Here is a 14,312-nt window from a genome sequence, read left to right on the forward strand (position 1 = left end):
CGAAATACGTAGACATGTTAATTATTTCCACCTTCAGTATGTAGCTTGTGAAACTCTTGGTGTATTGCTTCAGCAAGTCCAATGTCCGCCTCTGTTATATTGTTACCCACGTCGTGAGTTGTCACTTCGATATCAACCTTATTATACACAGTGGTGATCTTTGGGTGATGTTTTTTCAAGTCAGCTTGCTTTGCAATCAAGTTTAAAAACTCCCAAGTCTTTTTAAAATTCTTCAACTTGTAGTGCACTTCCAATACATGAGATGGAGGAACTGTATCTAAAACCGTCAATGACCAATGTGGGAGTCCCAAACTGTTAATTCTCAGAAGTCCTTTACGAATTGACTCTTCGTGTAAGATTGACAATGACATTGCGACTTGTTTTCTTGTTGAATAGAGTCCCTTCTCAGTGACTGTTAAAAGACGGAGTTGGCATTAATTTTATGTTTTTTTTTCTTGAGGCAAGTTTAAGGTTCTTATATACAGTTACTTAGTGTAACTTACAACTTTATTTTAAAAAGACATTGTCCAACTCTATCTTCTTCCTACTGTTGTGTAAGAGAGAGTAAACTCACCTACTGTAGAGAGTAAATTCTAGATGTAGAATTGGCAACAGAGTTGACCTAAAAGGGAAGGCAATGTACACTCGTTATTTTACATCTCGAAATCAGCGCTTCTCCTTCTTTCCCATATAGCAAAGTGAACTAATATCCAACTGTAGTGCTACCCTCAACCTGTGTTTAATTCAACTCTTTATTCCCCACTCAATTGTCAGTGCCCAATCCCAAAAAATTAAAATTGATTTGGTCCCTTAGTTTGTTGCATTTGTTATATCTTTGTGTAACTTTCGTATAGTAAAAAAAAACAATTCGCGCTTTTTCTTCATCAAAGAGTTTGTCAAGAAGCGTTACCATAGACGAAGAGCCTTAATTCATGATTTCCTCCTTTTACGTCCTACATATCCCATTTAACTACGGAAGCCCGTCAGAGCTTTCTTCCTATCGATGTTTGATTAATAGGAGATTTACAGAAATTATTCCAGACGACAACATCATACTTTCCCAATTTTATCAACATCTTCGACGAACGCCTATACACGAACAGGTACCTATATTGTCGATCAAAAACCTTTCTTATGTGTATATCAGAGGAGAAAATGATGTTATACTTTTAGCTGTTACCCATCAGAATGTCAATGTGATGCTGGTTACTGCTTTCCTACGAAGCTTTCAATTGATTATGTATCACTTTTTGTGCAAAGGTGGGAAGAAGGCGATGGATTTTGAGTTGATTTTAGATAATTCAGTTCTAATTGCTGAGCTCCTTGATGAGTGCTTGGATTTTGGGGTTCTACAAATTACCGATTACAAGCTACTTGAAGAATATATCAAAGTGGAGCCTAATTTTCCGAAGCTCCTCGACGAGTATGACTCTAACGACAGTGGCGATGAAGAAGATGAGCATGACACTAAGAAGAAGGATAAAAAGAAAAAGGGCAAGTCAACGAAAGACATCAAGTCTACCCACAATCAATCAATCAAGACCGACGTTTTAGAAAACAATGCAAACATCATCAACAGTTCTATTTTACGTACGTATTCGCTGGCTATAAACTGGCGACCGAAGGGTATCTTTTATGCAAAAAATGAAATTTTTGTCGATATCATTGAAAATGTTGAATTCATATACGATCTCAAGACAGAGTCCGTGAAACGTAATGAAATTTACGGGAGCTGTATAGTGAAATCCTATCTATCGGGTATACCAGTGTGTCGAATGGGGTTCAACGAAAACTATATGTCATCTATTGCAAATGACGACGTAGTGAAAAGTGCTGATGAGGATCCTCTCCCAGAGAATCAGATTGAATCAGCAGAAGGGAATGAAGAAGCAAACGAGGAGGGAGAGAGTCTATTAGAAGGGACGCCGGAACTTGAGGACGACGTCAAGGAACTGTCTGCATCAGTAGAAGAGCTTCAAAGTGATTCTCACCCCGATGCTCAAAAAGACCATAAAGTATCTGATAATGGAGTCACCCCTCATATTAAGCCGTTTAAGCATCGGATTCCAATTAGAAACATCCAGTTTCATCAGTGTATTGAGCTATCTAAGATATACCGGGACAACATAGTGACTTTTATTCCACCCGATGACAAGTTTGAATTGATGTCTTACCAAGTGGAGCAGCAAAAGAATAAAAAGAAATTTCCGTTGATTTCAATCAAGCCTGTGTTTAAGATTGTCCATGAAAAGAATATGCTATTCATTATGTGTACCTTGAGTACCACTTTCCCCCGAAGGAGGCATTGCAAGGGTTTGTTTGTAAGGATCCCACTAAATCCGTATTACTTTGAGTTAGATGTGGCTAATCCAAACTTGAAGTACAAGACTGAAAACGGTGAAGTATCATTTAAATATGATACCATGGAGGTTATTTGGAAGATTGATAGCATAGATGGTAAACAAACAGTGAGGATGATGTGTGAATTGTCGTTGTTAAACTGTGAACAGGTTACCCTATCCAAAATATCCCATCACTTGTTGCGAAAAATGAATCATCTTGATTCAAATGGGATGGTTCGAGAAGATGACGAAAATGAATATGTTAAGCACGATTTGGATGCTTTTTACGGAGTCAATGGGACGTCAATAACAACTAAGCAGAAGGAGTTGCTACAGGAAGTCAAAAGAAACTTCAAAAACGATGACATTCTATTGACATTCAAGATTCCCATGTTCACCTACTCAGGTTTAAAGCTATCATACATTTCAGTGGAAGAGGAACAGTTGAAATACCCTTGTTTTCCTTGGATACGATATCTTACTCAAAGTCTGGATCTTGAGGGACAAACGGGCCCATCAGCTACAGGTCAAAATTGCACCTATCGGTTTAAATTGTCCATGGATTGTTTTGTTTGTAACTTGAGTTAGATAGAGTCTGAGTGGTGCAAGTAATTTGGTTCCTTTTATACACTTTGGTGTAAACCCATTTTTTGTGGCTACGGATCATATAGCCTAATTGGGAAATATTTGTCCTTATCTTTCAAAAAAAGTAAAACAAAGGAAATTATAAACAAAACTATATGATGTATTTTATTTCTCTCCTTTTCTTATCAGCGGTTTAATTATAAGCGCCCGTTGCTGTTGTAAATTCCCTCTTTTGGAGTGTCGGTGATTTCTTAAGAGTTAATTGTAGGGTTAAGCTAAATATTAGGAAAGATATTCTCTCCCCCACTCTTTAACTTTTTCTCACCACCATCACCCCCCCCAAGTCTATTTCTTCTGAAGCACCGTAGAGATGTCATTGGATCAAGATCTTAAGTCGTCATCCACCACTACTACTTCCTTATCGAACCCAGGATCTGCAGGTACAACAACTAAAACACGCACAAAGTCTAGAAATGGATGCATAACATGCAAGAAGAAAAGACTCAAATGTGATGAAACAAAGCCAACATGTTTGAACTGCAACAAAAAGAATATCATATGTGGTGGTTATGCAACCAACTTCAAATGGAAACTGTTTAAAGAATCCAAATCGACCATTCGAGAGAGGTCACTAAAGAAGCATCTACAGCTAGCCAGCTTCTCTGTAATTGGGAAAAGCATTGAAGATATAGCCAAGGAGAGTGAATTGATTTCAAAGGGAATAAATCCTACTGAAAAAAGCCAGAGATTTAGTTCCGGGACAGGGATTGTCACTTCAACCAAGATACCGCTGGATACGCGTCCTAATAACGATACGTATCAGGTTGACGATATACATAATCTAATATATAAGGGTGGTACCCAATCAGGACCAAAGAGTGTGGTTGAACTGTCAATCAAAGAAACCGAAAATCATGCGATCATTTCTCCCAATTTTGAACGTATTGTAAACCAAGCTACAAACAAGCAAGGTAAAATTCCGGATTTGAGTCTTTCCCCTTCAATATCAGCTATATTGAATTTTGCTTTGAATCTGGAAGAAATTGATGCTCCCTCAATTGAGTCATTAAGCCCACTTTCATTGGGGCAACCATACAATTTGTCTTCAACTTCTTCCCCAGCATGTGAAGTCAATGAATCATTGGCAAAAGCTTCAGAGCAGGAACAGATTCTTTTCATGTATTCAGAGTACACTTCAGGTGTCATGTCAATCAAAAATGGATTCCACGAAAACCCTTGGAGAAATTTACTAGTTCCATTGGCGACAAAATACAGCTCCCTATTCAATTCGATAGCAGCAATGACTCTTTTCCACTTATCTGGCTCCCATGGTATTATTGCGTCGCCGGAAGAACTACGGTCAAGGGCTCAAAACTATATGAAAAGATGTATATTGGAACTTGCAAGTGGATTATCAAAGATGGAAAATGAGGGAGAAGTGGATCTTCCTGCAGATATTGCATTGGCCACTTGCTTAAACTTGGCGGTATGTGAATCCTGGGATGATCTGACTTCGAGTGGTATTGCTCATTTGAAAGGAGCAAAAACTATGATTAACAAAATTGTGACGTTGTTACGAGAACATCAAAAGTCAGTTCTTGGTAGTGTGCAGCCACTGAAGGAGTCTACTTTCAGTCAAGAGCGCTTTTTGCAATTAAAGAGTAAGTTGGTGTTGATTGATCAATTTGAATACGAAAAGATGATACATGATTGCACAAGCAAAAAGTCCTCCTTGGTTATACCGAAACCGATTCAACTATTATTCAACACTTGGATTTATTTCCTGGTAATTGCACAAATGACCACTGACACCAATTACTATGAAAAGGGAGTCGACTTGGTGGCGACTATAACTTCAATGACTCTGAATTCTCAGGTCAAAGATGGCCTTAACACGACATCTCCTTCTGGCCTCAGTGACGCTTCTGATAAAGCATACACATTCTTTGAAGAGTTTGATGCTTTCAATTACGACTCGGAAATTATAGATCCTTTATTGGGATGTGGCCAATCACTTTTTTGTATAATTGGTAAAGTGGCTGCCTTGGTTTCTAAAATACGAAAGAAAAAGACCACGGAGGGTTGGCAAAAGAGAAACTCATTGGGCATAATTACTCAAGGGTCAGAATTGCGCCAACTTCTTTTGGATTGGAAATCCACCATTAACGCAAACATGATGAAGAATGAAGATGAGAGTGTGACCAAAACTTGGGATTTACCAAGTTGTATTGCAACAGCAGAAGCTTATCGGTATGCGACTTTGCTTTTCTTGCATCAAGCCGTACCTGAAATCCCATCACTATCATCTCATGAACTTGCAGAAAAGATATTTCTTCTTTTGGCATCCATCCCAAAATCATCAAATACTAGTGTTGTACATATTTTCCCTCTTTTGGTGGCATCTTGCGAAGCTGAGGCTGGTGAAGAAAGGGAATGGTGTAAAGCTAGGTGGAAAGTGTTGGCGGACAGAATGTGGATTGGTAATGTTGATCGTGCATTGGAAGTGGTTGAAGAGGTTTGGAAAAGAAAAGATGAGCAAGCTGAGAGTGGGAAGAGCATAGCTACTCAAAGCAATTCTTTGGGAACTCACTACAATCCTCTTGACGGATTAATGTCTGTGGTGAACAATGAATATGCCAATTTTACAAACACCGCTGAATCGAGTGGCATTGAGTCTAAAGTTCATTGGAGTAATATTATGAAAGAATGGGGCTGGGAGGTACTTTTGGGTTAAACAGATTAGGCTAGTTTATAGAGATCAGATAGTTAATGCGCCTAGAGTGTTCAAGTGTATTGGTAGCGCGATTACATATTTTGACTTCCCCATAAAGAATCAATTGAGCATAACACTTGAACTAGATTTTTTGAGGAGAAACCAAACCTAATAGGGCTTTAATTAAATGTAATTATGACCTCCTGTGGTGTCAATTTATATCTATCAATTTTTTTTCCTTTTTTAGTACGTGTTTTTGCAGCAAAACAAGCGCAATCAATGAGAAATACAAAATGTTTGTCCAGACACCATGGTGAAAAAGCAAACGTCTTAAATACATTAAAAATTATTTTTGATTACAGCTTATGGGACCATTTAGAGCTATCTGTGGCTATGTGTCGTTACTCAGAATGCTTCCGACCATACAGTATCTCAGCAAAGATTTCAATGCTAGTGCTTACATAATGAGTTACATAATCTTCGGTTATCTCCAACGTAAAAATTTGTGTTACGGTGAAGCGGAATAAATAATAAAACATCCTTTCTTTACAGAAATGCTTCGTCCAAGTAGGTTACACCCTCAAGCACTAAGAATACTGAAAAGGTCAATCACAACCCAATCGCACCTTATTTCAGAACCTTTCAATGCCGAAAATACGAGGATGATTCGTGAGTCGGAAAAGAAATTTCCCAAACCGAACTTTATCTCATTAGATTTATTTGGAACTATTTACAAACCAAAGATCCCTGTACCGGAACAATATCACCAGATAACTAGCGAGGAATTTGGAATTTCCAAATCTAAAGAATCAATTGCCAAGGATTTTGCCAAAACTTTTGAACAATTACAAGATGAATACCCCAATTATGGTAAAGGGTTTCCCCAATATCAGCATTCAGACGCTTGGTGGAAAGAGCTAGTTATTCGTGTTTATGATTTACCAAGAAGGGATCCACAAACGAAAGAGATTTGCGATCGTTTGGTGCATCATTTCACTAGTTCCGAAGCATACGATGTTTATGACGATGTTCTCCCCACTTTGGAGGAATTGAAGAAACGAGGAGTAGTTATGGTTGCATCTAGCAATTCAGATGTACGTGCACTCAAAATATTGGAAAGTCTAAACTTGAAGGATTACTTCACCAGTATAAATTTGTCATACGATTATGAAGTTGGCAAGCCAAAAAAATCGTTCTTTGATGCCGTCGCAGTAAACGAGTACAGAGTTGAGGTTGATAGTAAGTACAGAGGAGCAACACCTCCTGGTGACTTTCTAGCTGGGTGTTGGCATGTTGGAGACGGCCATGAAAAGGACTTTGTCGGTGCTATTCGAGCAGGATGGAATGGAATTTTGTTGGATAGAGATGGGACAAGCGAGTTGAGTACAGGAAAGAAGAGGCAGAATAAGTCCACTTACGATGCTTGCTATATGTCTCAAGGATTTGGAAGAGAAGAGGAAGAAAGCGATGGACCATTAATCTTGGCAAATAATAGAGTTGTCTTGTCACGCCTCACTCAACTTTTGAAATTATACAATTGGTAAAGATTGATAGTGGAATGTAGAAGTGTAGCAATCTGGTAGGCCATAGCAAGACCCTTTTCATAGATCTATTTGTTTAATGTAGAAATGGTTAGATCCGTCTGTCTGGAGAAACACGCACAAAAATTATCAACACAACAAAGAAAAAAAAAAAAAAAAATAATTATCATTTGAGAGCCAAAAGGGGGAAGAAAAAGCTCAGCCTTTTCTAATACAACATCAACACAGAGTCACTTTGTCTGGGCTGTATTGACTACACAAGCTATTAATTTAAAGTAATCACCTCACAGAATAAACCTGACTTTTATTTGCTACACTCTTCTGAAAGACGAATCAACATAGCAACGTGTTTCACGATACAACTGATTCATACTAATATAGTCACATTGATATCACAGATTTTACACGGATAATGCTTAGATTGGGCCAACTCATAACGACGATAGCTCTACTTTTCACGACCGTTGTCCACTCTGTAGAGCTTAACGTTGACGACAAGGATTCCATATGCTCAGCTGCCCAAATAGTTTCTGATGGTATGTGGAACTATTACGAGGGCTTCAAATACGGTGGAGTTGTTGGTATGTTTGCATCCCCAAACTATTGGTGGAATGCAGGTGAAGCCTTTGGAGGCTTAGTGGATTATTATTCATACTGTGATTCAGGTAATAGCACGTTGAAACAATGGATATATGACGGAATGTATCACCAAGCTGGTGAAAATTTCAATTATATCCCATCGAATCAGTCTATGACCGAAGGTAATGATGATCAAGGTGTTTGGGGAATGGCAATTATGGAAGCAGTTGAGAGGAATTTTTCAAATCCAGAGCTGCATTCTTGGCTAGAAATGGCACAGGCTATTTATAACACAATGGAAGCGAGATGGGATACCGAGCACTGTGGTGGTGGATTGAGATGGCAGATATTTACTTGGAATTCCGGTTACGATTACAAGAATGCAATTTCAAATGGATGTCTTTTCCACATTGCTGCAAGATTGGCCAGATATACAGGAAACGAGACAGCATATCTTCCTACTGCTGAACGAGTATGGAACTGGATGGAAGAAGTCAATTTCTTGACTGAAGAAACGAATGGGAAATTGCGTATCTACGATGGTGCAAACACCGAGAATAACTGTAGTAAAGTGACAGATTTAAGATGGTCCTATACATATGGTGTGTTTATGACAGGGTGTGCATACTTGTATAATCTTACGGGTGATGAAACATGGAAGTTCCGTGCTGGGGAAGTTCTTGATGCGGCCAACGCATATTTTTTCAATAACTCGATAATGCAAGAGACCACTTGTCAACCTAGTGGTAACTGTAACAATGATCAAAGATCTTTCCGTTGCTTGTTTGCACGTTGTCTCGGATTGACTATGAAAATTATCCCGGATTTTGAAGACAGTATTAGACCAAACTTGGAAGCTAGTGCGAAAGGGGCTGCCCAATCTTGTTCAGGAGGAACTGATGGGGTTACTTGTGGTGAAGATTGGTCTGCCAACGGCTGGGACAATCAGTATGGACTAGGTGAGCAAATGTCGGCATTGGAAGTGATGTTAGCTCTCATTGCAGAAGAGCCAATTAGTGTTAAAACAGGAGGAACAAATAGAACCAATTATGCTGCAGGTACCGATACCGAGGATACTGAAAATAAAAACAAGATAAAAATAAAGGGCAAAGACAAGGCTGGAGCCGGCGTTTTGACCGCTATTGTGTTAGCAATCTTATTAGGAGGTGGTATCTGGATGGTGTTTTGAAAAAAAAATTTATAGGTTTGAAAGTAAACTCAATTTGGACTAGTATTGTAGCAGTCCCTCCTCTTCATAGAAATTGCGCAACCCGAAAGAGGAAAAAGGCAGAAGGAAAAAAAAAAAAAATATATATTATTTAGACAACCTGATTACAGTAAATCCAACATAAATGGTGTTATTTGAGTCAATAAATAGGCTAGCTGACCCAAACACGGGGGCTGGTCTTACTGGAAATAGGCGGAGACGAATATTTATCCCGCCATCTACTAAACGTCCATTGTTTAGTTATGGTGAAGGAGAAGACCAACGATCGTTTTTATCATTGATTGAAAATGGATCGGAGTTTGGATCAGAGCAAGATTTTGATGATAATGCCAGTGTAAGCACTTCAAGGTCTTTACCAGACTCATTGAGTAGTGCACAAGCAACCGAAGATCAAGAACTGTTTCATTCATGGTTGATTGAAGAGCACCATCGACGTATGTCTTCCGCTACCTCCGAAGAGGATGATTTGGAGCACGATCACATATTTGGCGAGAATATATATGGATCAGGAAGAAGGCGAACGAGTGTGAAATCTGGAAAGAGCTATGACTTGGAGAATTTTATGAATTTGAAGACAGATTATGTTACAGAGATTAAAGTATTGGTTCGTCATGCGTTGCCTTTAATTGTGACATTCATACTCGAGCATCTTTTTTCAATCGTTTGTTTGATAGTTGTGGGAAAATTGGGTACAAAGGAGCTTGCGGCAGTGAGTTTGGCCACGATGACATCAACAATCACATTTGGAGTTTTCGAAGGAGCAGCTACTGCGTTGGATACATTGTGCTCACAAGCTTATGGCGCTGGAAATTTTGAACTAATGGGGATTTATGTACAGCGAAGCGTCGTCTTCTCATGGGTCTTATTCATTCCATTCGCAGTTTTATGGTGGTTCAGCTCTTTTATTCTTCAATTCATTATTGATGATGACGAGGTTGTGCAACTTACTTCACTATTTTTGAGGGTTTTGATTGTTGGTGCTCCAGGATATATCGTTTTTGAAAATGGAAAGAGGTTTCTCCAAGCACAGGGTATATTTGAAGCGGGAACTGGTATTTTGTTCATTAGCGCACCAATCAATATTTGCTTTTCTTGGTTCTTGGTATGGAATAAGTCATATGGTTTAGGATATGTTGGTGCACCTATTGCAACTGCTCTCAACTTCTGGTTCATGTCATTAATGCTTGTATTGTACGTTAGATATATTGATGGTAAGAAATGCTGGTACGGACTTGCCGAAATGTCTCAACTTCTAAAAGATTGGGGCCAGTTTGCTCATTTAGCAATTCCAGGGGTTGTAATGATTGAGTCAGAGTACTTGGCATATGAGATAATGACCTTGTTTGCATCGTATTTTGGTACTACAGCACTAGCTGCTCAAAGTGCGGTATCAAGCATAGCCTCCTTGTCCTACATGGTTCCATTTGCAGTAGGTATTGCTGCATCGACACGTATAGCCCATTTTATTGGTGGTCAGAATATGGATGGGGCAATCATTGCCACTAGGATTGCTATGCTCGGTGCATTGGTTGTAGCTAGTGCCAATTGTTTGATGTTCCTCGTATTCAAAAACCAATTAGCACTGATATTTACCAACGATGAAGATGTCATTGACTTAATAGAGAGCTTGCTTGACCCCTTGGTGGCTATTTTACAAGTCTTTGATGGTGTTGCTTGTGTTGATAGTGGAATCTTAAGAGCACAAGGTTTACAAAAAGTTGGAGGTGTTATAAACTTGATTGCATATTATGCATTTGCATTACCGTTGGCCTTAATTTTGAGCAAAAATTTAGGATACGGTCTTTTTGGATTATGGTTTGGAATTGGTAGTGGTATGGTTGTAATCTCATTGAGTGAGACATGTGTTGTAGTGTTTAGCGATTGGGATCAGATCTTGATGCAAGCTGGATTACTAAATGATTCAGACGAGGAAGACGACGATGAGTCTGTTTAACAGAGATAGCATAAATTTTAAAGTATTACTTAGAGTCTGATTTAGGCAGTTATTGCCGTTCTTGTTTGTAAGAGACATTACTGGTAGGATCGAATATACCAGTAGGTACTGAAAGAGCTCTCCCTAGACAATCTTTGCGGTTATTCTTTTGTCACCCCTTAAGGTGAAAAATGAGGCAAAAAAATTACAAAAAAAAACGTTTAAATCCCTCAGCGACTCGTATTGTTTATTCCTGGGGGGAAACAATACTGCTAGTCGGCTTATCTTCGTCTCAGGGTGACGATGCAGGAACTCTTAATTACAACAATAGGAAATTAGCTAGCGCGTAATCAGTTTCCCAATTTGTAAATCACAAAGATAATGAACGGATTAATTTTGTATTTCCGTAGCGGTCCAAGCCCATTGTCTAGACAAAATTTACAAAGCATGTTTGCGGAGTTAAGAAGAACGAAGTATATAAGAAAATTGCAACTTATCTAAGTATGAATTAGGCAGTGAAAATTGATAAGATAAACTCAACTTTTCTGAGAAACCGTTGTAAGTTCATCAAAAGTTATACCAAAAATGATAACAAAGTTGGCTGTCAATAGGGTATATAAAGACACAAGCGACCATGTTGACAGTTGATGAATTGCTCGGTAAATATCCATATACAACATAAGCAATGACAACGTCAAGTTCAATGGAAAAGAGAAGTCCACTGGTCGAGAGACCAAGTATTGACCGTGGTGAAATTATCAACCACATCACTTCGAATAGAATCGTTCAACAACCTACCAATGTGCAACATCTAGACAACATTGCAATGGCTAATGAGAAGGAAGCTTCCCGATTGTTGAAAGAAGCACAGGCTAACTTGGAGTTTCTGGCCGAGACAGGATATGCACCAGAATTGAGAAGAAACTTTAGCATTATTTCGTTAGTTGGGGTTGGATTTGGTATTACAAACTCGTGGGCTGGTATCAGTGGTTCTTTGGTTACAGGTATTGCTTCTGGAGGACCCATGATGATTGTGTATGGTCTTTTAATTGTTTGCTTTTTCTCGTTATGCATCTGTGTTACCTTAGGTGAGATGGCATCTGCCTATCCCAATGCTTCTGGTCAGATTTACTGGACAATGAAGTTGGCTCCACGCAAATATTCAAGAGTTTTGGCATATATTACAGGAGTCCTTTCATGGGCTGGGTCGGTTTTCACGTCCGCAAGTATTACCATCACTGTTTCAGTGGCTATAGTTGGAATGTATGCATTGTTTCGTCCCACATTTGTTGTCCACAAATGGATGGTATTTGTGACATACGAAATTTTCAACATCGTAATGCTGTTCTTTAACATTTATGATCGTCCCTTGCCAGGTATATTTATGGGAACCCTAGGTATTTCAATTATATCATTTATTATTGTTCTTATTACAGTCTTGGCTATGCACAAGGGAGACTTTGAAAGTGCAAAGTTTGTGTTTGTTGAGTTTCAAAACCAGACAGGATGGAGTTCAGCAGGTGTTGCATTCATAGTTGGGTTAATTAATCCAAACTGGAGTTTTAATGGACTCGATGCCGCCACACATATTGCAGAGGAGTCTCTCAGACCCGCTGTTGATATACCCAGAGCACTTATCAGCACAATTGTTATTGGATTCATCACTACATTTGCTTACTGTATAGCCATTTTCTTTTCCATGAGGAATTTAGATGCAGTAATGGCATCGAATACAGGTATTCCAATCTTGGATATAATCCATCAAGCTACGGGATCGAAGGGTGCAGCATTAGGATTGGGTATTTTGGTTATTCTTACTTCATTTGGCTGCACAGTTGGTTGCCATACCTGGTCAGCAAGAGTCTGTTGGGGGTTTGCGAGAGATTCTGGGTTACCATTTTCCAAATTCTTTTCGCAAGTGAATCACAAAACTGGAACTACAGTAAATGCACATTACTTGTCTTGCTTTTGGGTCGGTGTTATTGGATGCATTTACTTGGGCTCTGAAACTGCCTTCCAGTCAATCTTGGTGTGCTCAGTGATGTTTTTGTTATTGTCGTACATGATCCCTACCCTTTGTCTTATCTTCAAAAGAAATCAAATACCCCATGGGCCTTTCTGGATGAACAAGTTTGGAATTGGATTGTTTTGTAATATCGCTCTTGTGGTTTGGGCTATTTTTACGACTATCTTCTACAACTTTCCTTCCATGATGCCCGTTGATGCTAGCAACATGAATTACTCTTCAGCTGTGTTTGGAGTTGTGTTTGTGCTTTTCTTTTTTGATTGGATTATTCGAGGTCGTAAGGAATATGTTGATATAGAGGACAGAGAGAGACACAAGGGCGATTTGACTAATGAGTTATCTAACCAAGTATCAAATATTGAGGTTTTGTTGTCACATCCCCAGAATAAGTGATTTGAGGGTGTCACTAGTGCATTTAGAGAGTAATTATATGTTGAATTAGTTATAGATCTAGCAGTAAGTGGGCTGTGGGTCCCCTATGCTTTTGTAAATGAAGTTTAATAAGCTGATTCTCAAGCCAGATCTGGCTAACTCTAAACCACTAACCACAATTACCACCACAATCTACTACTACTTTTAAATGTGACTGCCTATTTGATTTACTGTAACAACAGAAAAAGTATGACCGTCACAGTATAGCTCAAAGGGAATACGATTTTCTCAGCATATGCCATTTTGGAGGTTAATCACTTCTCACCGCTCCCTTCAAGGAAATATAGTGGCTATGGATACCAAATTGGGAAAAGTCAAATGAGGGGCAAATCGTATCTCTTCAAATAAGGGTAATAGATCCCCGCCGTAATTGAATATTGAATATCACCAAATGCGGAGTATTAGATTTAGAACGACTTGCATATGATGTATAGTTGAACAACTAGGCGACTATTCTGGACAAAAAAAACTTTGGACATGAGTCTAAATTAAAAAAGTCTTTCATAATCCTACTTTAAAAGAAGGAAGCTGTGTTGTCTCGAATAACAAAGTAAACATGGTTAGGCAGTCGACGCATCTATACAGACGACCAAAATGACGCAAAAACCTGATTTTCTGACACAAAATCGAAGCTCTTTCTCTTTTTTTTTTTTTAATTTTTTTTTTTTTTCTCTCTCTCTCCTCATCTTTTCTTTATGATTAAGATAAAGAAGTGATAGTCATATCATATCAGAGTACATTTTGACTGAGCTATAAACGTTTGAGATTAAGAACATCATGCAAATGGCTTAAAAATTCCAACTTTGGAAAACCTTGTTGCTAGCAAATTGGGCGTGTTCCCCACACAATTCTACCAAAAGCCTTCTTTTATCTAAGGAAATGAGGAGGGGAACAGATGGTGATAAGGGTTCAGATCTGAGTATATAAATGAGA

The 14,312-nt window shown here is 38.7% G+C and overlaps 4 protein-coding genes and 1 pseudogene across 5 annotated transcripts; 4 read left to right on the forward strand and 1 right to left on the reverse strand. All coding sequences in view use genetic code 12, as the record gives it.

Annotated features, from left to right (window-relative positions):
• Positions 1-17: 17 nt before the first annotated feature.
• Positions 18-371, reverse strand: PHHB (4a-hydroxytetrahydrobiopterin dehydratase; the record flags this gene model as incomplete). Its single annotated transcript, XM_067693729.1, has 1 exon — positions 18-371. One exon carries the CDS (start codon positions 369-371, stop codon positions 18-20), a length of 354 nt encoding a protein of 117 aa, XP_067546121.1.
• Positions 372-932: 561 nt separating this feature from the next.
• On the forward strand, positions 933-7,184 carry I9W82_004638 (annotated as a pseudogene). Its single transcript has 3 exons — positions 933-2,907; positions 3,296-5,646; positions 6,233-7,184. Coding segments are annotated over exons 1-3 (5,278 nt in total).
• A 409-nt stretch (positions 7,185-7,593) lies between these two features.
• DFG5 (putative mannan endo-1,6-alpha-mannosidase) lies at positions 7,594-8,949 on the forward strand (the record flags this gene model as incomplete). The annotated part of the gene is made up of 1 exon (XM_067693730.1): positions 7,594-8,949. One exon carries the CDS (start codon positions 7,594-7,596, stop codon positions 8,947-8,949), a length of 1,356 nt encoding a protein of 451 aa, XP_067546122.1.
• Positions 8,950-9,112: 163 nt separating this feature from the next.
• I9W82_004640 (uncharacterized protein) lies at positions 9,113-10,942 on the forward strand (the record flags this gene model as incomplete). The annotated part of the gene is made up of 1 exon (XM_067693732.1): positions 9,113-10,942. One exon carries the CDS (start codon positions 9,113-9,115, stop codon positions 10,940-10,942), a length of 1,830 nt encoding a protein of 609 aa, XP_067546123.1.
• A 664-nt stretch (positions 10,943-11,606) lies between these two features.
• On the forward strand, positions 11,607-13,340 carry I9W82_004641 (uncharacterized protein; the record flags this gene model as incomplete). Its single annotated transcript, XM_067693733.1, has 1 exon — positions 11,607-13,340. One exon carries the CDS (start codon positions 11,607-11,609, stop codon positions 13,338-13,340), a length of 1,734 nt encoding a protein of 577 aa, XP_067546124.1.
• Positions 13,341-14,312: the final 972 nt, after the last annotated feature.

This window comes from Candida metapsilosis (genome assembly GCF_017655625.1).
Source record: "Candida metapsilosis strain BP57 chromosome Unknown scaffold7, whole genome shotgun sequence".
In the NCBI taxonomy this organism is placed as follows: Eukaryota; Fungi; Ascomycota; class Pichiomycetes; order Serinales; family Debaryomycetaceae; genus Lodderomyces; species Lodderomyces metapsilosis.